At 42.4% G+C, this 24,492-nt stretch overlaps 1 protein-coding gene across 2 annotated transcripts in view; it reads right to left on the bottom strand.

Moving 5' to 3' along the window:
• Positions 1-24,492, bottom strand: part of MMEL1 (membrane metalloendopeptidase like 1) — a 592,089-nt gene that overhangs the window by 99,661 nt on the left and 467,936 nt on the right. For both annotated transcript variants that reach the window (XM_077250438.1, XM_077250437.1), the window contains exons 11-13: positions 9,938-10,074; positions 3,697-3,790; positions 1,428-1,556 (exon numbers count right to left, since the gene is read on the bottom strand). In XM_077250438.1, the coding sequence (XP_077106553.1) occupies positions 1,428-1,556; positions 3,697-3,790; positions 9,938-10,074 (360 nt within the window). The remainder of the gene's footprint in view (positions 1-1,427; positions 1,557-3,696; positions 3,791-9,937; positions 10,075-24,492) is intronic.

Raw genomic sequence — 24,492 nt, 5'->3', positions numbered from 1 at the left:
CAACAACTTTTATAGTCTAATTTCTCCTGTTACCCTTGTGAAAATTAGAATTTGTGGGCAAAAATCATTTTTGTGTAAACAAATGCGATTTTTTATTTTCACGGCTCTACGTTATAAACTTCTGTGAAGCACTTGGGGGTTCAAAGTGCTCACCACACATCTAGATAAGTTCCTTAAGGGGTCTAATTTCCAAAATGGTGTCAATTGTGGGGGGTTTCCACTGTTTAGGCACATCAGGGGCTCTCCAAACGCGACATGGCGTCCGATCTCAATTCCAGCCAATTCTGCATTGAAAAAGTCAAACGGTGCTCCTTCACTTCCAAGCTCTGCGGTGCGCCCAAACAGTGGTTTACCTCCACATATGGGGTATCAGCGTACTCAGGAGAAATTGCACAACAACATTTGTGGTTAAATTTCAGTTTTTACACTTGTGAAAATTAAAAAAAATGGTTCTGAAGTAAAATGTTTGCAAAAAAAAGTTAAATGTTCATTTTTTTCTTCCACATTGTTTCAGTTCCTGTGAAGCACGTAAAGGGTTAATAAACTTATTGAATGTGGTTTTGAGCAGCTTGTGCGGTGCAGTTTTTAGAATGGTGTCACACTTGGTTATTTTCTATCATATAGACCCCTCAAAATGACTTCAAAGGTGATGTGGTCCTTAAAAAAAAGATGGTGTTGTAAAAATGAGAAATTGCTGGTCAACTTTTAACCCTTATAACTCCCTAACAAAAAAAATTTTGTTTCCAAAATTGTGCTGATGTAAAGTAGACATGTGGGAAATGTTATTTATTAACTATTTTTCATGACATATCTCTCTGATTTAAGGGTATAAAAATACAAAGTTTGAAAATTGCAAAATTTTAAAATTTTTTGCCATATTTCCATTTTTCTCATAAATAATCACAAGTAATATCGAAGAAATGTTACCACTATCTTGAAGTACAATATGTCACAAAAAAACAATCTCAGAATCAGCGGGATCCAATAAAGCGTTCCAGAGTTATAACCTCTTAAAATGACACTGTTCATAATTGTAAAAATTGGCTCGGTCATTAAGTACCAAATTGGCTCTGTCACTAAGGGGTTAAATAAAGGACTTATGTTTTTATGACATGGTATACAGAGTGTTGCTGCTTTTTTCTCTATGTCGGATTGCTATATGTGTGCCTTTCCAGGCAAGTACCTGCATCACCGTGATTTCATCCAGCAAAGTGTCGCTGACTCAGAGCCCACCTACTCCACCAGTAAGTAGACTGTTTCTTGGTACCATTCTATTTTTTCCCTTTTGGGTCTACAAACTCAACAATCTCTGCACATTTCCCAAAAATGGTGACGGAACACTATTATCCTTCTCATACAATTAATTACATTTTTTGTGGAGTATGCTGGTTATTGATGGATAGCATGGTAGCTTGAACGTTACATACCATCCTTTTGCTCTCACCAGCAAATGTTTCTTTAACATACATGGCTCCAACAGAGTTTTCCATGTTGCTGTTGACATAACTGACACACTCCCTCCATCGAGCCTCTTCTAATGTTGTACCATAGAGAGCCTAGAAAGAAAACAAGATCAGTTCGGCCTACATGTAACCTTCAGAATTCATTTCTTTTGTACAGTCAAGACTTTTTGTAACACTGGGCACTGCTTGATATTTGACCATTGTCAATATCTACCTGATGTTTCAGATCCTTTCAATGTTCACATGGATTCTTTGAGGTGTTTTGGGTTTCTCTCACACTCTAAAAAAAATATACTAGGTTTCCAATGCAATTAACCATAGTATCTGTCATGATCCAGACTGGGTTTTGAGTCCTGTATTCCCTTTTTCCCGGTATGGTCATGTCAAGAGCTAACCTTTCCCAGCCTCAGTCTGGGCTCAGGTTGGCTATTTATCGCTGGTGCTTCCTGCAGGTGATGTCAGTTATAGTTTTTGCCTAGGGCTGCTGTAGCTGACTCTGATTTGTCCTGCTGTGTTTGCTGTCTGAACCCGTGTCTGTTTTCCCCCTATTCCCGTCTTGACTCAATGTTTCCCTTTAGTGTGCTGACTCCCTGGTTTTGACTTGGCTTGTATCCTGACATGCTTCTGTCTTTTGTTTTCTGGCTTATCCGCTCCTGACCTTTACTGATCCTCTGGCTTGTCTCTGACCATGAGTTTGCTTATTCCTTTGGTACTGTGCTACAGTCTAGAATCTGACCTGGCTTGTTTTACTATTCTGCTGCCTCTCATGGTAGCCTTACTGCTGCACTGCAAGCCAGCTCTGTATAGGTGCAGTCCTGCTTCCACCCTACTGCCATCTAGTGGAGCCTGCACCTACCTGCATTACAGCAGCGTGACAGTATCATTTTGAATTCCTTATGGGTTTCTCTGTGTACGATGGTTTTTCTCTCCAACTTGTTTGCATCAAAATGAAAAGGCCGTGGATTAACCTAAGTTATTGAGCTAGAACACTTGAACTAAATTCTTATGTGAAGATCCTTCTGTGTCCAGATAAACTAAGACTTAATGCCACATGAAAGGACCAAGTAGGGAAAATGTTGATGGTAGAAAAATGTACTAAAAAAAACCCACACATTGAGGGTCACCCTGATCCTTATAGATGATATGATGATCAGGTCATTGGGTCATGAAACGTGTAGTCTGCTTTACATAAAGTATTCTTTTTGAACCCCAAAGATTAACCCTAATGTTCTGTTCGGGTCATAGTGACCCGAACAGACTTTTTGCGGCCCTGTAGATTTTTTTCTGTAAGTCTATAAAACTTGAGACTCCTTGACTTTTCCTCATTTGGGGGGACCTACCTATGAGTATTTTTTTTTTTTTTTTCCGTTTACTTTTTGCTACACGCAAAAAGTTACACTTGTTGTGTTCGGGTCATAGTGACCCGACATCGTTTTTTACAGCTGTGAGGCCATATTTTCAGTGAAATAAAGGAGTTATAACCTCAGTTGGGTCTATTTATTACATCTACTATTGTATATCAATTGATTTATTTCCTAAATTATTTCAATGGGGTCGTACACGCACTCTACCGGGGTTATGCATTGAGATCTGCGCACCATAAAAATGGCTTTGTATTGATTATTTTTGGTGCGCAGTCTATTCTAAAATGTAGAGTGCATCCGGAGAGATCACTAGGTGTGCACTACATGTGTATATTATGCGCAGAACGGACTGCTCAGAACGCGCTGTCTACGACGTTTTTTTTTTGTAAAGCTGAGCTGTAAAGTCTTACAAATAATTTTTTTTTGCTAAGTAAGTCTGTCTTCCTGGCTTATCTGCTTATTTTCAGAAGGGTTCTTATCTTCTCTGCTCTTATCAGTACACATGTTTTTTTTTACAAAATATGTGTAGTTTTCTATTTTCGTTTTGCTCATTGATCTGTTTTTTCAGAATAAAAACAAAAAAAAAGATTTCTAGTTCATTTTTCTTTTTTTTTTACTACCAAACATGTTCACAAACAGTCTAGTAAGCAAAAAGTATTAAAAAAATGGAGTTAGAGTGTCTAAAATCAAGGTTTAATAAGCCAGGTCATAGTGACCCGGAACACTACAAGTGTATAGTAAATGCGAACAAAACAGCAGGGTTAAAAAGACTAATTAGTACATACACTCTATTGTTGAACTAACTTACATTTCCAATATAATTTTCTTGGCTTTTTGGAGTTCTACTTCAAAAGAATATTGTAATCTACCTTTCTGTAGTTGGCTCTTGCATCTTTGTAACGTCGACTCAAACTGCTAACTCGATCAATTACTAGTCGCCAAACTATGTAGTTTTGCAATGTGCTGTAGGGAATGAAAGAAACCGAATATTAGTTAAAGTAATCCCTTTACAAAGGAAATTTACCCCCTGATTATTATCTACTCTGTTTCATTGCCCTAGTCTTATAGCTTTTTCTCCAGAATTTCTTGGTAACTATGGTACATATACACTTTATAGACAAATGTATTGGGACATACTTCTTAATCACAAAATTTTAGCTTTTTCATTTAGTATCACTGTCATCAATGTATAAAATTCAGCTCCTCGTCATATTGTCTGTCTTTATTAACATTTGTGAAAAAGGGTTGTGGTAAATAACTCTGTGATACCAGCGTTGTGGTGTGCTAGGAAATCACAGATGAAAAAAGTCAGGTTTTGACTTATTTTTACCTCCAAATGTTTCCTTCAACTGTGAGTCGAAGTATTGAAATGTGGAAGGAACTGCATTAACTCTGCCACAAAGTGATAATACATAAATGTCCGAGACCTCCTCTAGAATTAACATCAGCACAAAAATTGTGCATCAAAACGTGCATGGCATTGGTTTCCATGGTCATCTAGCTCCATGCTAGCCTTCCATCACCAAGCACAATGCCAAGCGTCTGATGTAGAAGTGTAACACTGCCATCTCTGGACACTAAAGCAATGGAAACATGTTCCGTGATATGATAAGTCACATTTCACCATCTGGTGTCTGATGGAAGAATCTGCTCCATTGCCCAAAGGAAGGTCCATAAAGATATGTTGAGTGAGTTTTGTATGGCAGAAGATGACTGGCCGCACAGAGCTTTGAGCTCAGCCTCATCCAACAACTTTGGGGTGAACTAGAATTGAAATTGTGGACTAGGTATGTTAGGGGTCAAATTCCCGCCTCTGCACAGGGGGAATCTCGGGCCATCTCCACTGCGGTCTCCCATTCTTCTCCTGCCACAGTGAAGCCTGCTCAGCGGAGACATCGGTCCCAGCATCTCACTCAGTCTGACTCTGTGCAAAGGGTTACTGCTGCTTTTCCAGCTTCTGCCATTGAAGCCAGTGCTGGGCAGCGGCGAGCAGACGCTTTTTGGACTAAGTCCTACTTTTTCCCTTCTGAGCATGCCCAGGGTAAGATCTCTCATTGGAGATCGAGGGTCACATGCTTAGATACTGCAGCAAAACCCATTGGTTCTCCAGGAAGGTCCTGAAGGTGCTCAGGCTCTGTGGCAGCCTCTCATTGGTCCTTCTAGGAAGGTCCTGTAGTTGCTGCAGCTATAAAAGGTTTGCATGGCCGCACGGCCATGCGCTAGTATCAAATCTAAGTTATGTGCTTTGCGCCAGTGTGGTTACGTTTGTATGTGTTCAGGGACCCGGCTGAAATAAGCCACCAGAATACCGGCACCTCCGGTGAGGAGATTGTGTGTATGGATTCAGGGCCCTGGCTGAAATAAGCCCCTAGAATACCGGTTCCTCCGGTGAGGAGATTGTATGATTGCGTAACCACCAACTGCTATCTGCTCAGCAGTCGTTGTGTACTCCTGTGAGGTTAACAGGACACAGTGCTTTCTTTAGGCGACTCTGTGAAGTAACAGAGTTTGCTTCTACCGCCATATAGGGCCGCCATTTGCCAGCAGCAGTGTTATGATCCTAGTGGCAAGGATCGCAAATCTGACTAGCTAAGAAACTGAACCGACGACTAGCTCTGGGGAAGTGGTAACTGAATTGACCGCAACCTGATCCTATCCTCAAACAACTATAAGTAGCCGTGGAACGTTACCTGGAAATCCTAGACGTCTCGTCACGGCCTGAGAAACTGACTATTCCTAGAGAGAAAGTAAGTCCTCACTTGCCTCAGAGAAATGACCCCCAAAGATATAGAAAAGCCCCCCACAAATATTAACGGTGAGTTAAGGGGAAAGCACATGCGCAGAGATGAAATAGATTTAGCAAATGAGGCCCACTAACACTAGATAGCAGAAAATAGGAAGAGAACTGTGCGGTCAATGAAAAACCCTATTCAAAATATCCACGCAGAGATTGCTCGAGCCCCCGCACCAACTAACGGTGCGAGGGAAGCAACTCCGTACCCCAGAGCTTACCAGCAGCAAGAAATCACATATTAGCAAGCTGGACTAAACTCATCATAAACAGAAATCATATTGCAGACAGATGAGCAAAAAATAATCAAACAGAACTTAGCTTCTCAGGAAGAGACAGAAAACCAAGATAGTCAGGAGTAATCAGAATAGCACTGAATACATCGACAGCCGGCAACAAGTCGAGGTGAAGCAGAGCTAAATAGGAACCTCCCTAGAGAATAACGAGGCAGCTGATCCAGCCACAGACCCGCAAGATAACAAACAAAGCCACCAGGGGGAGCCCAAAAATAAAACTCACGCAATACCACCTGTGACCACAAGAGGGAGCCCGAAAACAGAGTTCACAACACAGCAGGTTCTCTCCTGCACGATGGACCCCAGGCTGCGAACGCACCAAATAACATCTCTCTATTTACTCGGTGTGTTCTGCCAGTCCTAACAAGGTCCTCTCTAAGATAAGTGTCTGAAGTCACAAATGCTCTTTTGGATAAATGTGAAAAAATTCTCAGAGACACTAAAAAATCTTGTAAAAAAACCTTCTCTACAAGAGTAAAAAAAATTAGTAGCAAAGAGGAATGGATAGTACATATTACTTCCTATGGATTTAAACTGGGATGTCCTAAAAACTCTTATTGGTGTAATGTGTCGATGCCCAAATGCTTTTGACCATCAGGTGTAAGAGGTGCATGAAGAACAGTGATGCAGTGATATAGATATAATTATACATTCAGGGGCAGATTCTTGAAAACTGGAGTAGCGCACGCTCACACTTTGCCAATTTTGATGGAGTAGAAGGCAAGCATTACAGCAGAGCTGATTCAAAATGGCTTGAAAATGCCAAAACTCACAAAACTGTTGTGCATCTCCCCGTTATGCAAAAAATGTTGTGACTTTTCAGAGCTTTTTTGCTAGTTTTCTGGCATAAAAGCTTTGATGAATTGGTTCTTAATTCTCCGCTTTGATGTGCCTGGACTCTCAGCATCTAAAATCACATTAGTGCCATATTAGTTATGTTTCAACGTGACAATTTTTGTAAAATGAGGGATAAATGCTGCATCATCTGTACGTTACCATTGCTGTAAATGACAAATGTGCAAGGTTTCATTTCATATGTGGCAAAACCTGAATATTAGGGTCTTGCTGATGATGGACCCGCCTTTTACTTCTGTTCCACTATGTGCAATTTTTATGATCTAGTATTTCATTACTTCCACTAAAATCTTGTTTTATTCAATAATAAACATGTTTTTTTCATAAATGTTGCTTTATTAACAAGATTAAAAAAAATGTGATTTTAGAATATGTTTTCAATATGTACTTAGGAACTATACAATACGTTTCATGTCTCTAAGGATGTGAGGACCCCCTGGTAGAGGGTTTAGTTACAAGGGGGCCCTATGTTATAATATATAAGTGAATAATCCATTAGGCACTGAGTGCTGACAGAACAGAAGATTAGAAGGGAAGAAAAGTTATTGGACGATAATTGACTGCAGAAGAGAAAAATAAAATCATGACCCACATGGGGATCAAAAATAATAAATTGCCACTGGAAACTGTATATGAACCGTGGATTATCCCCAAACGTCTAATACTAGGAAAATGCTATAATTTCAGGTCAGTAAAACACATAGTGTTAACATTGAGTTACTCCTTGGAGAGCGTGAAATGCAAATCAATCTGGATGGCCATAGTTACAAATTAAGTTGGGCAGGACAATCAATTTAGTCAGGTTTCAACTGCCTGTGTGACATTTAGACATAAACAACCAATAAAGATCACAAATGGCAATTTCCTCTATGAACGCCAAAGGCTTTTTCATCTATTTGGACATTTGAAGGATTTGTAAGATATCTAGTGTACAGTATATTATACCAAGGTAGAATAAAAAAATTACAAGTGATTCTTAAGAAAACCCAATTACAAGTGATCCTTAAGAGAACCCAAATGACTTTTAGCAACATAGTTACACAGGAATACATTTCCATTATTATTCAGAATATGGAAGCAGGTTTTTACTATTTAATCTCAGTGTAACATAATAGAGTGCAAGTGAGCCAGATTCCAGGAATGTATCACTTGTTCTTCATCATGTTTTAGTTGATACAATCAGTGTCTTATCAGCAGAAGATTATCACTGCAGGACTAGGTATCATGTGCAAAGCAGTCACTTTAGATTATCAGCAAGCTGCCAATCAGGGGTGTGGGCGGAGTTATACAAGGCTCAGCATTTGAGCACTGCTACATTTACAAGAGAAAAAAACAGATTCTATCAAAAATGCACCAAATAACCCAGTAAGTGAAACAATACTGTAATCAGCCTCTCAGCCTCTACATCATACTGCTCTCAGATTCAATAGCAAAAACCTGCTGACATATATTCCCTTTAATGCATATGGTAAGTACTACACTACACTATTATAATTTAATTGTGGTCCAAGTTATTTCCCTGATGATATTAAGAGCAGAGATCTCCTATGACTCTCTTGTTGACTTTTGGGGCACAAAGAGAGTTTTAATTTTTGAAGGGCTGGAGAGTAGGAATGGGCAAACCCAAACTGTAAAGTTCTGGACCCATACCCAACACATAGTGTTCGGTCACAAGGTCCCAAACATGGGTTTCCATGGGAAGCTCTTGTTACAGTTCGGGTCCAGGGCCTGTAAAAGCATAGAATTAATAATACCTGTACAGTGATGGGCAAACCTCTGATGATTGGGATCAGCGGGTTCACCTGAGTTTTTTTTGCAAAGTTCAAGTTCGGGGCCGGAGATGACGTGAACTTGCGTCCGAACCCCCAGCTTGGACTTTACAGATATAGGATGGGGCAGGAGGCTGTAAACAAAGCATAAAATAAATAATAAACATTATAATTATACTTGCCTGTCCAGCGATGCATCCTCCTGTCCCGCTGTCTCCCGGCCTCATCTGCTTCTCGGGCCGCTCATTAACTTCCGGCGGTATTCACGGCACTTGGCAGTTTTCGGCATTTTCCGAAAATTGCTGAGCACCAAGCAGTGGAGTGAATAACCCAGAAGTTAATGATCGGCCTTGGAAGTAGATGCGGAGGGGAGACAGCGAGACGGGAGGACGCGTTACTGGACTGGTAAGTATAATTACAATGTTTATTATTAATTTTATGCTTTGTTTTACAGTCCCCCCCCTGCCCCATCCCATATCTGTAAAGTCCAAGCTCTGGGTTCGGACGCAAGTTCACGTCATCTCTGGCCCTGAGCTCAAACTTTACAAAAAAACATCACTACTGGAGAGTCACAGACAGGTTGGCAAATATCAATCTAAAACTCTCATATACAGTATGAATTTAGTAAACCAAAGAATATCAATGGAGTTGTCAAATCAATAGTCAGACTTGTGATTCGACATTGGTAAACTTAGGATGTAAATACCATTGTAACTAATTATTGTTTACTGCTCCAGTGCATGTAAACTTTAGAAAACAGTCTTGTTTAAAAAAATCTCATATGGTCTCCATGATTACAGACTACAAACAAAACCTGTGTGTAGTCAGATCCTTCAGTTATGCTAGTCTCTTCCTTCAGCTAAATCAAATGTTAATAATCGACAGCAAGAAGTGACTGCAGGTGGTGACTACATAGATTGGCTTGTATATTCTATCTATGGACACACATAAATTTGTATAGAAGCTGTATACACAAAATGTCTGAAGATGTTTAACTAAAAAGTTGCTTCATTTCTCATGTTTGAAGCATCACAAAATTTCTAGCCTCAAGCTTATTATTTACTTTGACTAATTGAGCTTCTTTGCAAATTCCTATGTCAGACTTATGTTTAAGAATGGGGATGTCCTATCATCTGTAAATAAGTATATGTGCTTAATTCAAGCACACAATGGAAATGAACTGTTACAAAACATTCACATTTTATGCAAATACAGATTTACAGTATATACTATACATGGTTTTGCAGTCAACCATCAAATGCTTCAAAGAACATTGCTTGGTCATTAGAAGCTACCTATTGATTATGATAAGTCTACATACAATATTATGAGACCTACTAAGCTAAACATTGTCTCTCAACATAAATACTGTTAAACTAAATATTCTAAGAGGAATTACCTTGCCGAATAATTGGAGAGAATCAATTTAAGCTGTTGTAGATAAGGGACACCGTAAACCACAACTTCCTCTTCAGGATGAAGCTTAATGCTCACAGACGTCATTACATCTTGGATGAAAATTGTCCAGTTAAACTCCTAGAATGAAGAATGTACATCATGTAACAGTAATTATTTGTATTATTATAGGAGTATAATATAGTACACCCTCCTTCAAACTTATCTCAATGAGTCCACTCATTTTCTTTAAGCAAGGTGTTTAAATTATTTTCACAGGTACCCATTCAGATGAAGATGTTTATTCTCAGTGAGGAAAGGAAAGTTTAGGACCTGGTATACGAGAGATGCCTTAATGTGGCTACCAGGTACACATGAATTGACCAATTTATGCGCTAAACGCTCTCATTTTTTCATATTTCTAGTGCAGTAATGTAGTTCAACTTTCATGTTTCATGTTTGCATGTTTTAGCGCTGCAGTGTGCTGCCTTATTTATTTGACTGTGTACGAGTTGGTGACTCTAGGTTCAGCACCTGTTCACACTTGATCTATGTTTGGATGTGACAGTCAGTTTTTTTAAATTTAAATTATTTTCAGACTTAACTAGAACAGCTGAGTAACAACAATATGGACCTCATTATGGGTACCACAAAGGTTGTCACAAAAGTTTCCTAAGCCTCTCATAGGTGGAAGTGAGGAGATTGTTCTTTTTTATTGCCACTCCAAGTGTTACATATAGGGGTTTTCCACTATTCATTCAACCACTTCTCAAAATATATATCCCCCATGTAAAATTAAAACAGCCTGCACTGTTGGTGCCATTCCAACAACATCAGCACTTGGTCTACCGAGGGTTATGTGACATTACTGACATTCGGTGGATGTCAGAGAGCAATAGCAGCTCTCACATCCAGATGTCAGTTATGTCTGAAAGAAGTGAGCATGAAGAAGCCCATTAGCAGCTTCTGATTGTCTACAGTGCTCACGTGACATAAGATGACATGACTCCTGGCAGACCCAGTGCAGATGTTGCTGGAATGGCACCAACAGTACAGGTTGTTGTTATTTTACATTTGGAAATATAGTAATTGAGAAGCTGTTGTCCATGTAGTGGACAACCTCTTTTAAGGATTATTCCCCAAAAAACAAGTTAGGAGATAAGGGACAACTTGCTGATTGCTGGGGATCTGAGGTTAAGGAACTTTCAGAATGAGGCTCAATAGCCCCATCCTAAATGAAATGCACAACCAATGTCTAAAAAGGCACAGGTATTTGAGGATTCTGATTATCCAAAATTTGACCCCTGTGATTTGAGGGGATTAATGAACCAACTAGAGAAAGTTTCAGTCAAGAGCTGAGAACCTGATAGAATCACGATAAACTTAAAAACAATGTAGACAGACAAATAATTCTATGAGGACTTTATTTGAAAAAGACGCTTACATTTATTTTTTCGGATGCTTTTATGTTGCAATGGAATGACGTTCTAAACAAATGTTCATTTGAACTTATGAATTTGATTATCTCCAGTGAAGAAGGAAGGTTAAGCAAACTTAAAGAGGAAATAGAACAAATTTAAAGGGCCACTGTCACCCCCCTCCAGCCGTTATAAACTAAAAGAGCCACCTTGTGCAGCAGTAATGCTGCATTCTAACAAGGTGGCTCTTTCAGTTTTAGGTTCAAGTATACCCCAAATAAAGCGTTTTTATACTTAGCCACAATTCCTGTCTCTAGCCAGGGAGGCGGGTCCTCACTCCCCAGCTTGACCAGCTCCTCTGCCGTCACTCACATCTTCCTGCGCTTTCGGCGCCGCCCCCTCAGCGCTGTTATCGTTTCAAAACCGGCACCTGTGCTGTGTACTGGTGTCCTGCGCAGACGCAGTAAGCTCTGGCCGTCTGATGTCCCAGCCAGGCTTGCACACTGCGCCTGCATGGGCATTGCGGCCGCCGGCCAGCCACCTTTGGAATCCCCGGAAAACGTCTTCTTATCAGTATATATTTATGTTTCACCTATACAGAATATTCCGTGTAATGGCTGATACCAGAGAACAAAAGACATCCACAGAACACCAGGATGGATCTGCTGCACAGCAAATAGATGTAGGACCTGCGATGACGTCACTGCCATGTGATTAGGGCAATCACATGGCAGTGACGTCATCGCAGGTCCTACAGCAATTTGCTGTGCAGCAGATCCATCCTGGTGTTCTGTGGATGTCTTTTGTTCTCTGGTATCAGCCATTACACGGAAGATTCTGTATAGGTGGAACCTTTGGAATCCCCGACTCGCACTGTGCATAATGCATAACACAGTGCGGGGCAGGGATTCCAAAGGTGGCTGGCCGGTGGCCGCAATGCCCGCGCAGGCACAGTGTGCAAGCCTGGCTGGGACATCAGACGGCCGGAGCTTACTGCGTCTGCGCAGGACACCAGTACACAGCGCAGGTGCCGGTTTTGCAACAATAACAGCGATGAGGGGGCGGCGCCGAAAGCGCAGGAAGATGTGAGTGACGGGAGAGGAGCTGGTCAAGCTGGGGAGTGAGGACCCGCCTCCCTGGCTAGAGACAGGAATTGTGGCTAAGTATAAAAACGCTTTATTTTGGGTATACTTGAACCTAAAACTAAAAGAGCCACCTTGTTAGAATGCAGCATTACTGCTGCACAAGGTGGCTCTTTTAGTTTATAACGGCTGGAGGGGGGTGACAGTGGCCCTTTAAACTTTTCTTGACTGAATATATTGACTCTGTGGAATTTAAAGTCTTGCAAAAAAAATGATGGAGAATCTAGGATAATTGGAAAATTCGATAATTAAAACAAAAAAGTCCAAAGTCTACAGGGATTCAAAGGACTATAAAAACAAGAACTTGAAAGAATGGGAATCAAAACAATTAAAACCAGATCCATTCTTGAATATCACAGTCCTATTGAAGCACAAACACGTGGGATGGATTATGTGCTAAAATGATTCCGGAGTCAAATGATTTTGGGTCGGATATTTCTAACTCCAGCATTTACCGGGACTTCAGACTTTCCTGCCTACTGGCAAAAAACACAAGAGAATGAGGAGGGGTGGAAAAAAGGTCGGGGAACGGTTAGGCTGGTTTCACACTTGCGTTTTGATCTGCAGGGTTTTTGGAAAAAAAGCATGCGTTTTCTTTTCCTATGTTTAACATTAAAAACGCATGCGTTTTTTTTTGTACGCGTTTGGCCGCATTTAACGACGCATGCGTTTTTTGGCTGCATGCGTCATGTTGCAGAAATGCAACATGTAGTAATTTTCAGGGGCGTTTTTTTGACGCATAAAAACGCATGCGTTTGTTTGCGTTTGATTTGCGTCAAAAATTATATTGATGTCTATGGAAACGCATGCGTTTTTGTGTACATGCGTTTGCATGCGTTTTTGAACGCATGCGTTTCCATTAAGATAACCATGTCTAGACACTGATAAGACACCCGCTACCAACAAGGTGATAAAAGGGAGGTTGGGGAAAGTTTCAGGACACTTCTCATCAGACTCTCAAGAAGACAAGACACTTGCAGGACTCATTTTGGAGGACAAGACCCAGATCAATGTGAGTATATCCTACCAATGCCTTTATTTTCTAATTTTTGGCTCTACATGTCCTAATTTCTTCCATTTCTTTCTTTCTACATGCCAGAATGTCTTCTTCTGGTGAGGAGTTTGAGCCACGTCAGTCGGAAGTGGAGCATGTCAGTGAGGTGAGTGTTTGCCTCGTCAGATTGGTAAGTATTCACTGTCACATCAACACATGTGACAATTTGATTTTTCCTTTTTTTTAGAGCACTTCTACTGAGGCACAGACCAGGCAGGAGCAGCGGAGTCAAGTTCTGGTTGGAAGACGGCAGCGGGTATGTATACAAGGCTGACTGTCCTCATTGTAAAATTCTTGAATCTTCCATTCTTTACACTCGTATATCTTTAAATTTTTCTTATGGAATCCTTTTGTATGTTTACTTTCATATTCATGCCATTTCTCATCATCTGTTCTCTTTCTTTTCCTTATGTGATTGAGCAAACTGTAATGATTGTCTTTAATTTTTAGGTTTCACGACGGGACGATGACCTTATCGACAACGACCTCCTAATAAGCCTGGTCCATGAGCGAGTTCCGTTGTGGGACAGCCGGGATCCACTGCATTCGATCAACACCACGCTCCGCCGTTTATGGAATGAGGTGGCCCAAGCGTTGTGGGATAGATGGGACAATGCCCCACCACGGGTCCGTAGTGCATTTGGTAAGTGTTGCACTGCAGTGTGAAGCAGCAGAGACCTTTGCCTTGCTCTCTTGACTGTGTGTGATGAAAGAAACTCTCCGGAGTTTCTCTCATCACACACAGTTGTCTTTAAACGGCAAAAATTCAATGTCCTGACCATAATTTAATTTTTTTTTAACAGTGGAAAAAGTCAAAACACGTTGGCATTCCATGAAGGACCGCTTCAACAAGGACCTGCGCCAAGAGAGTCGTGCTGCCAGTGGTTCAGGAGCAAGGATCAGACTGTACAAGTATCATCGCGTGCTGTCATTTTTAAGACCGGTCCTTGCCCAGAGAACGTAAGTTTTTCTCACATGCTTTTGGTTGTATTGTATTGACATAATCTGTATTTTAAAATTCCACAGGATTTAGCGTCTGGTTATTTTTTGGTATTAATTTTCTGTTTCCTTTTTTCACAGCACACACAGCACGACTGTCGAGCCAGGTTCTGGAGCGGTCCTTCAGCCGGCAGCCACGGATCCGTCCCAGCCATCCAGCAGCGCAGCAGCAGGTGGGCCTTCCACAGTAACTGGCGACCAGGGAGCTGGCCCATCAGGTCTTCCCCTTTCCCAGTCCTCTTCCACTGCCCCCTTTTTTTTGGGCTCATCCCGGCAGCGACAGAGGGCTTCAGACAGGTCACTCATGCCCGAGTTTTTGCACTTGAGCTCGGTTTTACACGAAGCAATCAAGGCTTTAGGTGACCGAATGGATGTTTCTCATAACCTCTTGAATTGCCGTGTCCAGGAGGTCACCAAAAGCCTTGATCAAGTGAAAGCCGACCTCCAGAGGCCAGCTCATCATTTTTTCAACCAAATTGAGCAGGGCATGTCGGAACACCTTAGCCCTGATCTCCAGCTCAGTGTGATGCAGGCCTGCAATGCTGCTTCTGTGCCGGCTATGCAGCAGAGTCGTTATTTACAGCAGACAGTGGCGGCATATCCAACTGTGCCGTCACTGTCACGATTAACCTCCTTGACGACCTCTGCTGCATACCACTGCACGGCCATCTCAATTCCTTCCACAGACAGACTCCACTACAGCGCCAACACCATGACGAGTGCAGTTGGACATCCCACCGCCACCACCGTGACCACCGCTGCTCCGGCTTGGACCTCCTCCACTGACACCACGATGCAGCAGGACCCTGGCGTGGCTTTCAGGACCGGACCCACCATGATGCAGCAGGACCCTGGCGTGGCTTTCAGGCCCGGACCCACCACGATGCAGCAGGACTCTGGTGTGGCTTTCAGGCCCAGACCCACCATGATGCAGCAGGACCCTGGCGTGGCTTTCAGGCCTGGACCCACCACGATGCAGCAGGACCCTGGCGTGGCTTTCAGGCCCGGACCCACCACGATGCAGCAGGACCCGGTGTGGCTTTCAGGCCCTGACCCACCACGATGCAGCAGGACCCTGGCGTGGCTTTCAGGCCCGGACCCACCATGATGCAGCAGGACCCTGGTGTGGCTTTCAGTCCCGGACCCACCACGATGCAGCTGGACCCTGGCGTGGCTTTCAGGCCCGGACCCACCACGATGCAGCAGGACCCTGGCGTGGCTTTCAGGCCCGGACCCACCACGATGCAGCAGGACCCTGGCGTGGCTTTCAGGCCCGGACCCACCACGATGCAGCAGGACCCTGGCGTGGCTTTCAGGCCCGGACCCACCACGATGCAGCAGGACCCTGGCAGGGCTTTATGTTTCCCCACCACCACGACGCAGCAGGACTCTGGCATGGGTGAGCGCTCGACAAGCGCAATGGACTGTGAGACAGTGCAGCCAGACCCTGTCGGGTCTCCCGCCACCACGCTACAGCATATGAGCCCACCAAGACGTCCCCCTACCAGGCAAACCCCCCAAAAAATCAGAAAAAACAAAAACAAAAAACTGTTAGTATTCCTCCCCCTTCACCTACCGATGTGTCTGTATTGCCAGTTTTGTCTCACCCTTCCAGTGTGCCTCAAGCCTCTCATGTTTCTAGCCCCATCCCCGAACTTCCAGACCCTTCTAGTTTTATTGCCCCTTCTCCTGCCTCCTCTGTGTCATCCATGGTTAGCCAGGCCTCCGTTCTTCACACACCCCATTTACATCACTCAACCCCAAGCCGGCGCAGTTCAAAAAAATAATTTCTTTACATTGCTAACTAAATAAAAAAAGTTTGATTTGCCACAATCTTGTTTGGTTTATTGTGTCTATCGCCGCCGCCAACACACACCATGCGCCAAGAAACTTGGCCACACACTTACTTTTTGGGCCACAACATATCTCCAGTAGTGAAAAATACAAGACTGCAGCTATATGTGTGTCTTTAATATACAGATATGAGGTGGCCCCAAAAATATAACATGTATCTCCATAATCTCTTTTTGTATATGCCTAGTGTGGCAGTATTAAGAGAAAATGGTGGAAATCCAGTGCAGTCCTCTACTGAACAGGTCAGGTGTCCAAAAACTCAAAAGTTATGACACCTGACCTGTTGAGTAGATAACTGCCTTGTATAACCACTAGGGTTGAGCGAAACAGATCTGCCAATTTCAAAAGTCGCCGACTTTTGGCAAAGTCGGGTTTGGTGAAACCCCACCCGATCTCACTGTGGGATCGGGTCGTCCGTCGGCGATCTTCGCTCCAAAGTCGGGTTTCTTGTTTTATATATATATATATATATATATATATATATATATATATATATATATATATATATATATATATATGTCATTGAGACACATATATATATATATATATATATATATATATATATATATATATATATATACTGTATATACATTTATATTTACTTCAGCGCGATATATGTTAAAAGCTGGAAATTCAATTGCCGGCTTTACAAACCGAACATGATGACATGGTTTACATACAGTAAACCATGTTATATCCCCCTTTTTTTTTTGCATATTCCACACTACAAATGTTTGTATAGTGTGGATGTGCAAAATTTTGGCGCTGTAGCTTTTAAAATAAAGGGTTAAATCGCGGAAAAAATTGGCATGGGCTCCCGCGCAATTTTCTCCGCCAGAGTGGTAAAGCCAGTGACTGAGGGCAGATATTAATAGCCTAGAGGGGGTCCATGGTTATTGCCCCCCCCCCTGGCTACAAACATCTGCCCCCAGCCACCCCAGAAAAGGCACATCTGGAAGATGCGCCAATTCTGGCACTTGGCCTCTCTCTTCCCACTCCCGTGTAGCGGTGGGATATGGGGTAATGAAGGGTTAATGTCACCTTGCTATTGTAAGGTGACATTAAGCCAGATTAATATTGGAGAGGCGTCAATTATGACACCTATCCATTATTAATCCAATTGTATGAAAGGGTTAAAAAAACACACACACATTATTAAAAAGTATTTTAATGAAATAAACACACCGGTGGTTTTAATATTTTATTGCTCTCTTAATCCACCTGAAGACCCTCGCTCTGAAAAATAATAAACCAACAATATACATACCCTCCGATGATCTGTCACGTCCCACGAGGTAAATCCATCTGAAGGGGTTAAAATATTTTACAGGCAGGAGCTCTGCTAATGCAGCTGTGCTCGTGCCTGTAAACCCTGGGGAATGAAGGAAATGTAGGTCAATGACCTATAGTTACCTTCAGTCGCGGTGATGCGCCCTCTACTGGATGTCCTCATTAACTGCAGCCTGGGAACTTTTTCCCACGCTCGAGGTCATATGAGGACATCCAGCAGGGGGGCGCATCACCGCGACAGATGGAAATGTAGGTCAATGACCTATAGTTACCTTCAGTCGCGGTGATGCGCCCCCTGCTGGATGTCATGGGGGACAGCCATGTCATATGACAGCCATGACAGCCATGAGGACAGCCATGTCATATGAGGACAGCCATGACAGAAGGAAATGTAGGTCAATGACCTATAGTTACCTTCTGTCACGGTGATGCGCCCCCTGCTGGATGTCCTCATGAACTGCAGCCTGGGAACTTTTTCCCATGCTCAAGGTCATATGAGGACATTCAGCAGGGGGCGCATCACCGCGACTGAAGGTAACTATAGGTCATTGACCTACATTTCCTTCATTCCCCGGGGTTTACAGGCACGAGCACAGCTGCATTAGCAGAGCTCCTGCCTGTAAAATATTTTAACCCCTTCAGATGGATTTACCTCGTGGGATGTGACAGTTCATCAGAGGGTATGTATATTGTTGGCTTATTATTTTTCAGAGCGAGGGTCTTCAGGTGGATTGAGAGAGCAATAAAATATTAAAACAACCGGTGTGTTTATTTCATTAAAATACTTTTTAATAATGTGTGTGTTTTTTTAACCCTTTCATACAATTGGATTAATAATGGATAGGTGTCATAATTGACACCTCTCCATTATTAATCTGGCTTAATGTCACCTTACAATAGCAAGGTGACATTAACCCTTCATTACCCCATATCCCACCACTACACGGGAGTGGGAAGAGAGAGGCCAAGTGCCAGAATTGGCGCATCTTCCAGATGTGCCTTTTCTGGGGTGGCTAGGGGCAGATGTTTGTAACCGTGGGGGCCAATAACTATGGCCCCTCTCTAGGCTATTAATATCTGCCCTCAGTCACTGGCTTTACCACTCTGGCGGAGAAAATTGCGCGGGAGCCCACGCCAATGTTTTCCGCGATTTAACCCTTTATTTTAAAAACTACAGTGCCAAAATTTTGCACATACACACTACTAACATTTGTAGTGTGGAATATGCAAAAAAAAGGGGGATATGACATGGTTTACTGCCCGTTTTTGGGTAACCTTGGTTTGGAGAGGAAAAAGATAGGAGACACGGTCAATACAACCAACACTAAAGTTTATTAATGTGAAACATTATTTTCATTGTAGAAAATTACTGGTACAGATAAAGATACAACAGGACATTTACACAACATTGTCCTGCCATGACACACGTCCAATATCTGAATCAAAATAAGCAGCAAATTGGTCCCGCATGAGACCAACGGCTGCAGTTGACCGCAGCGGGTGATGCTGGAAATCAGGCAGAGGGTGTGCAACTGGTTCATCCAGTTCAATGTGGGGTCGTTCCTTAGTAATTATGTAATTGTGGAGAACCACACAGGCTCGTCAACTGTTTCCACTTTTAGATTTATGGCTGATGCAAGAATGCGCCATTTAGCGACCAGAATGCCAAAGGTACACTCTAATGTTCTTTGGGCCCTCGTCAGTCTGTAGTTGAAGATCCTTCTAGTGTTGTCCAAGTCACGACTGGAATAGGGCTTCAGTAGATTTTCACACATCTGGAAGGCCTCATCCCCAACCATAACAAATGGCAGCGGTGGGCCTTGAGTGTTGGGGAGAGGCTGTGAAGGGGGAAAATTAAAATTTTTACCATACACACGCCGGCCTATATCCGAGCTCTTGAAAGTCTGGGAATCGTTGCCATGGCCAAAAGCTCCAATGTCCACGGCGATGAAGCGACAGTCTGCATCAGCTATTGCCATGAGCACTACAGAAAAATATTTTTTGTAGTTGAAAAACTCCGATCCGGTTCTGGCAGGTTTGATAATGCGGATGTGCTTTCCATCCACCGCTCCTAAACAGTTGGGGAAATTACACACATTCCAGAATTTGTCAGCAATTTCACGCCACATGTCCGTGGTGGGTAGTGGTATAAACTCATCATGGAGTGCATTCCATAATGCCCGACAGGTGTCCACAACTATTTTGGACAGTGTGGATATTCCAAGCCGGTATTGGAAGTGGAGGGAAGATAAACTCTCCCCTGTGGCAAGAAATCTAGAAGAAAAACACAAACAAAAAACAACATTACAATCTACTCTTTTTATGGTGTGGTTAAAAATTGAAAAAAAAAAAAAGAGGAAAATACAAAAAAAAAGGCAGAAAAACAAAAATTTGGACTGTCATTGGTTTAGATTCTGAACGTACCTTAATGTCACCAGCAGACGTTCCTCGGGTGGAATCACTCTACGGAGCTGGGTGTCCTGTCGCCGTATGGCTCCTTGGACACAAGACAGCAAATCCCGGAATGATTGTTGCGACATTCTCGTGTACTCCTGGAATTTCTCCGGGTTGGCATTCAGCTCGGCATAGAGCGTGTGATAGGCTCCACGCCTCTCACGCACTTCAATAATGGGGTGCCTCCAAAAACGCCTACGTTGTCTCCTTCTCCATCTTTCGCGGTTTCTGTCTTGCTCCCAAGCAAAAGCACAGGCCAGAAACATCTTGAAGCTGAAATCCAGGTTGAAATAAAAGCTCTCCATGCGAAGATCCATCATGACACAGGATACAGTAGCAAGCTGTTAAAATTTAAGTAGCCGTAGGGTCTAAATATAGAGAGCCCATCATATACGCCCTCTGTAGTCCCATTGGTGGTGTCTGGTTACCTTGTTTTTGCTATTGTGAAATTGCTCTTCTTGCGCAAAAAAACGCAAACGCATGAAAAAACGCATGTAAACGCGGTCAAACGCGTTTACATGCGTTTTTTCACCACCTGCGTTTTTTTTACAAACGCTGCAGATCAAAACGCAAGTGTGAAACCAGCCTTATCAACAGGAGGTACCCCATGAGTGAAAAGAAAAGACTCTACCATCAATAGACTTGAACCTTGAAAGTATATTAATATTAACAATCATTATCTTGCCTATTGCGCAGATTGAAGTTCAGGCCAAGAAGCTAAATATTGTTCCCAGTCAGAACTTCGATTTGTTTTAATACAATATGAAATGTAAATAACTTTGCACATTTTTAACAGTGGAAAGACATTTTTCCTTTGATTTAACACCTGAAATATATATTTCAAACTCGGATGAGGGGATTAAAAAAAAAAATCTCACAGTTGTTGTTTAAAGAACAAAATGTATTAGGGTACTGTATGTGCACACGTTGCAGATTTTGATGCAGATCCGCAGCGTTTTTGAACGCGCAGAATTGCATCCAATCTGCAGTGTAGTGCACAAGCAATGTTAATCTATGAGAAATTGTCATTTGGTGTGCACATGCTGCAGAAAAAAACACGCTGAATCGCGTTTTTTTCTGCAGCATGCCCATTCTTTTTGCGGATCTGCAGCATTTCTGCACCCATTGGCTTCCATTGTGTCAGGCCATTCTGCAGCAAAACCACAGGTTTAAAAAAGATCTGTGGATTTGCTGCGGATGTGCCTGAGAGAAATGCTGCAGATCGGGAAGTGGAAGTGTATGGGGGTGGAGACTGTGTGTGTGGGCAGAGACTGTGTGTGAGTGGAGAAGATGTGTGTGGCTGTGTGCAGATGTTTGTGTGTGCCTGCGGGGGTCTACGTAGGTGTGCGGGGCTGTGTGTGTCTGTGTGGATGTGCGTGGGTGTGCGGGGCTGTATGGTGTGTGTGTGCGTGACTGTGTGCGTGCGAGGCTGTGTGTAGGCAGGCATCGTCCAATGAGACTACTAGTCCCATCTGGCTATGCCTGCTACAATGAAAGGTAATCAGATGATGGGACAGTAGTAGTCCCATCCGGCTACTGTGTTCAAGTGTAAAAAAACCAAAACACATACAGACATACAGTACATACAACATACAGTATATACTCACCAATCACCTAGTCCCCGAAGCCCTTGATCACCTGGAAAAAAATAAAAATAATAAGCCATCAGTATACTCCCTGATCCGATGAAATCCATGTAATAAGAAGTGTCCCACGACGACCTCCCGTGGAGAGCTGTCACATCGGCAGATGCGACTGCTCTCCAGAGGCTCTGGCATACAATGATGGAAGGTATCCTTCCGTACTGTATCCCTCCGCTGCTGTGAGTGCACAGTTCATACTGTCACTTGCGGCACCGCTGTGTGGGAAAATTCTCATGCAGCAGTGCCAGAATGTGAGAGGCCATTGAACCCTCAGTGATAACACTGCTGGAGCCATTGTCTCCTGTCAGTGTGTCACTGGAGGCCTATAGAGTGGTCACATCTCCTGATGTGACAGCTCTATTGGGGAGACCGCTGTGGGACACCCGTTATTAAATGGACTGCGTCGGACCAGGGAGTATTTGTGTTGGTTTATTATTTTTGTTTTTTTCCAGGAGATCAAGGGTGTCGCATGGATTGACAGAAAAATAAAGATGGAAAAACTGTGTGGTGTTTTATTTCATTAAAATACTTTATTCTGCATGTGTGTGTGTTTATTTAGCCTATTAACAACTATAGGATTAGTAATCGTAGGTATCTTATTGACGTCTCTCCATTACTAAGCCGGCTTTATGTCACCTTACAATTCAAATTTGACATTAACCCCCTATTACCCCATTTGCCACCATAACAGAGCTGTGGGAAGAGAGAGGCTTAGTGCCGGAATTGGTGCATCTTACAGATGTGCCATTTTTGAGGTGGCTGAGTGCTGGTGTTTGTAGCCGGGGGGGGAAATAATATCCATAGTCCCTTCCTAGGCTATGAATATCAGCCGGCAGCTGTCTGCGTAGCCTTTTCTGGCTATTAATTATAGGGGGACCCCACATTGCTTTTTTTGGGGGGTCTCCCTATTTTAATAGCCAGCAAAGGCTAAATATACAGCTCCGGGCTGATATTCATAGCCTGGGAAGATCCATGGGTATTAACCCCTTCCCAGGCTATAAACATCGGCCCGTAGTAACTGGCTTTCCCTCTCTGGCTCAAAAAATTGTGCGGGAGCCCACGCCATTTTTGTTTTCAATTTTTTTATAAATTAAACAGATATTGCGTTTAAGGCCGAGGCCACACTTGCAAGAAACTCGCACGAGTCTCACACCTCAATAACCGGCACTGCCGCTGGCACTCGGACTGGAATGTGCGGCTGCATGTATTTCTGTGCGGCTGCATGTATTTCTATGCAGCTGAACACTCCAGTCCCAAGTGCCGGCGGCACTGACGAGACTCGTGCAAATTTCTTGCAAGTGTGACCCCGGCCTAACACAGATTGTGTGTGTGTCTTTATTTAACTCTTTATGTACCATTTTATTATGTTTATTACTAAACATCGGGCTTGGTATTATTTATCTATCTATTATCTATCTATATATCTATCTATCTATCTCTCTATAGATAGATAGGTAGAAAAAGAGGAACAGCACCAGAAAAAATACCTTCCCTGACCTGCATTCCAATGGCCTTCCAGACAGTAAACAAAAAGGGAAACAGCACAGAAAGATGTTAAAAAAAGGCTTTTACGCCCTATGGCGTGGCAACGTTTCACATAAAACAAAAAATGGCTTGAGACAGGATTGTTTTATCTGAAACGTTGCCACGCCACTGGGCATTAAAGCCCTTTTTTTACATGTTTTTGTGCTGTTTCTCTTTTTGTTTACTATCTATAGATATATATCTAATTATCTATCTATAGATATATCTATCCATCTATCTATCTATCTATCTATCTATCTATCTATCTATCTATCTATCTATCGATATAGCTATCTATAGCTATATCTATCAATATATCTATCTATCTATAAATAAATCTATAGATAGATAGATATATCGATAGATGGATATATCTATCTATAGATCTATCTATAGATAGATCTATCTATTCTCTATCAATCTATCTATTATCTATAGATTTATCTATTATCTATCTATTATCTATCCATCTATATCTATCTATCATCTATCTATATCTATCTATCTATCTATCTATCTATCTATCTATCTATATTTCTGTGTGTAAACATTATTCTTCAATGGAGTATGTAGATGAAGAGGTTGGACAAGAACTGACATCACAATTCTTTTTTTTCTGTTCAATAATAGATCTTTATTTAGCTTTCAAAACCGCATACAAATTTGCATGAAAATCCCCATCAAATCTGCATAAAAAACACATCAAATCGGCGCAGATTTTTTCCATGCGTTTTCTGGCAAGAGATGCAGAATCTGTGCAGAAAATTCTGCAGGAAAATCTGCAACGTGTGCACATACCCTTAAAGTTGTTGCATCAATTGCAAACTGAGGATGAAAAAGTGTTTAAGATATCTGATTATGATATCTATTTCAAACTGTATAATCCATCTTATTACCCTCTGGAATCTAAAGTAAAAAAAAAAAGGCAGCAACACTTACCTGCCCAGATCTTGGAACAAATGCATTGCAGGGTGCAGCCAGCTCATAAAGCAAAATGTTAGCAACACAGGTGCACAATACCAGATCAACAGCCACTCACCACATACCCACTCCTGGAGGGGGTGACTGCCCAGTATACAAGTGCACAATAAAGGCCCACATAGGGCGTTGTTCACACAATGGTACACAGCCTGTCTGGTTCACAGCCTATTAGTCACGCCCCTACTTTTCGATTAGGCGGG

This window comes from Ranitomeya variabilis, chromosome 4, assembly GCF_051348905.1.
Source record: "Ranitomeya variabilis isolate aRanVar5 chromosome 4, aRanVar5.hap1, whole genome shotgun sequence".
NCBI classification, from domain to species: domain Eukaryota; kingdom Metazoa; phylum Chordata; class Amphibia; order Anura; family Dendrobatidae; genus Ranitomeya; species Ranitomeya variabilis.
The sequence above is the reverse complement of the archived record's forward strand: the minus strand, read 5'-3'. Positions and strand labels throughout refer to the sequence as shown.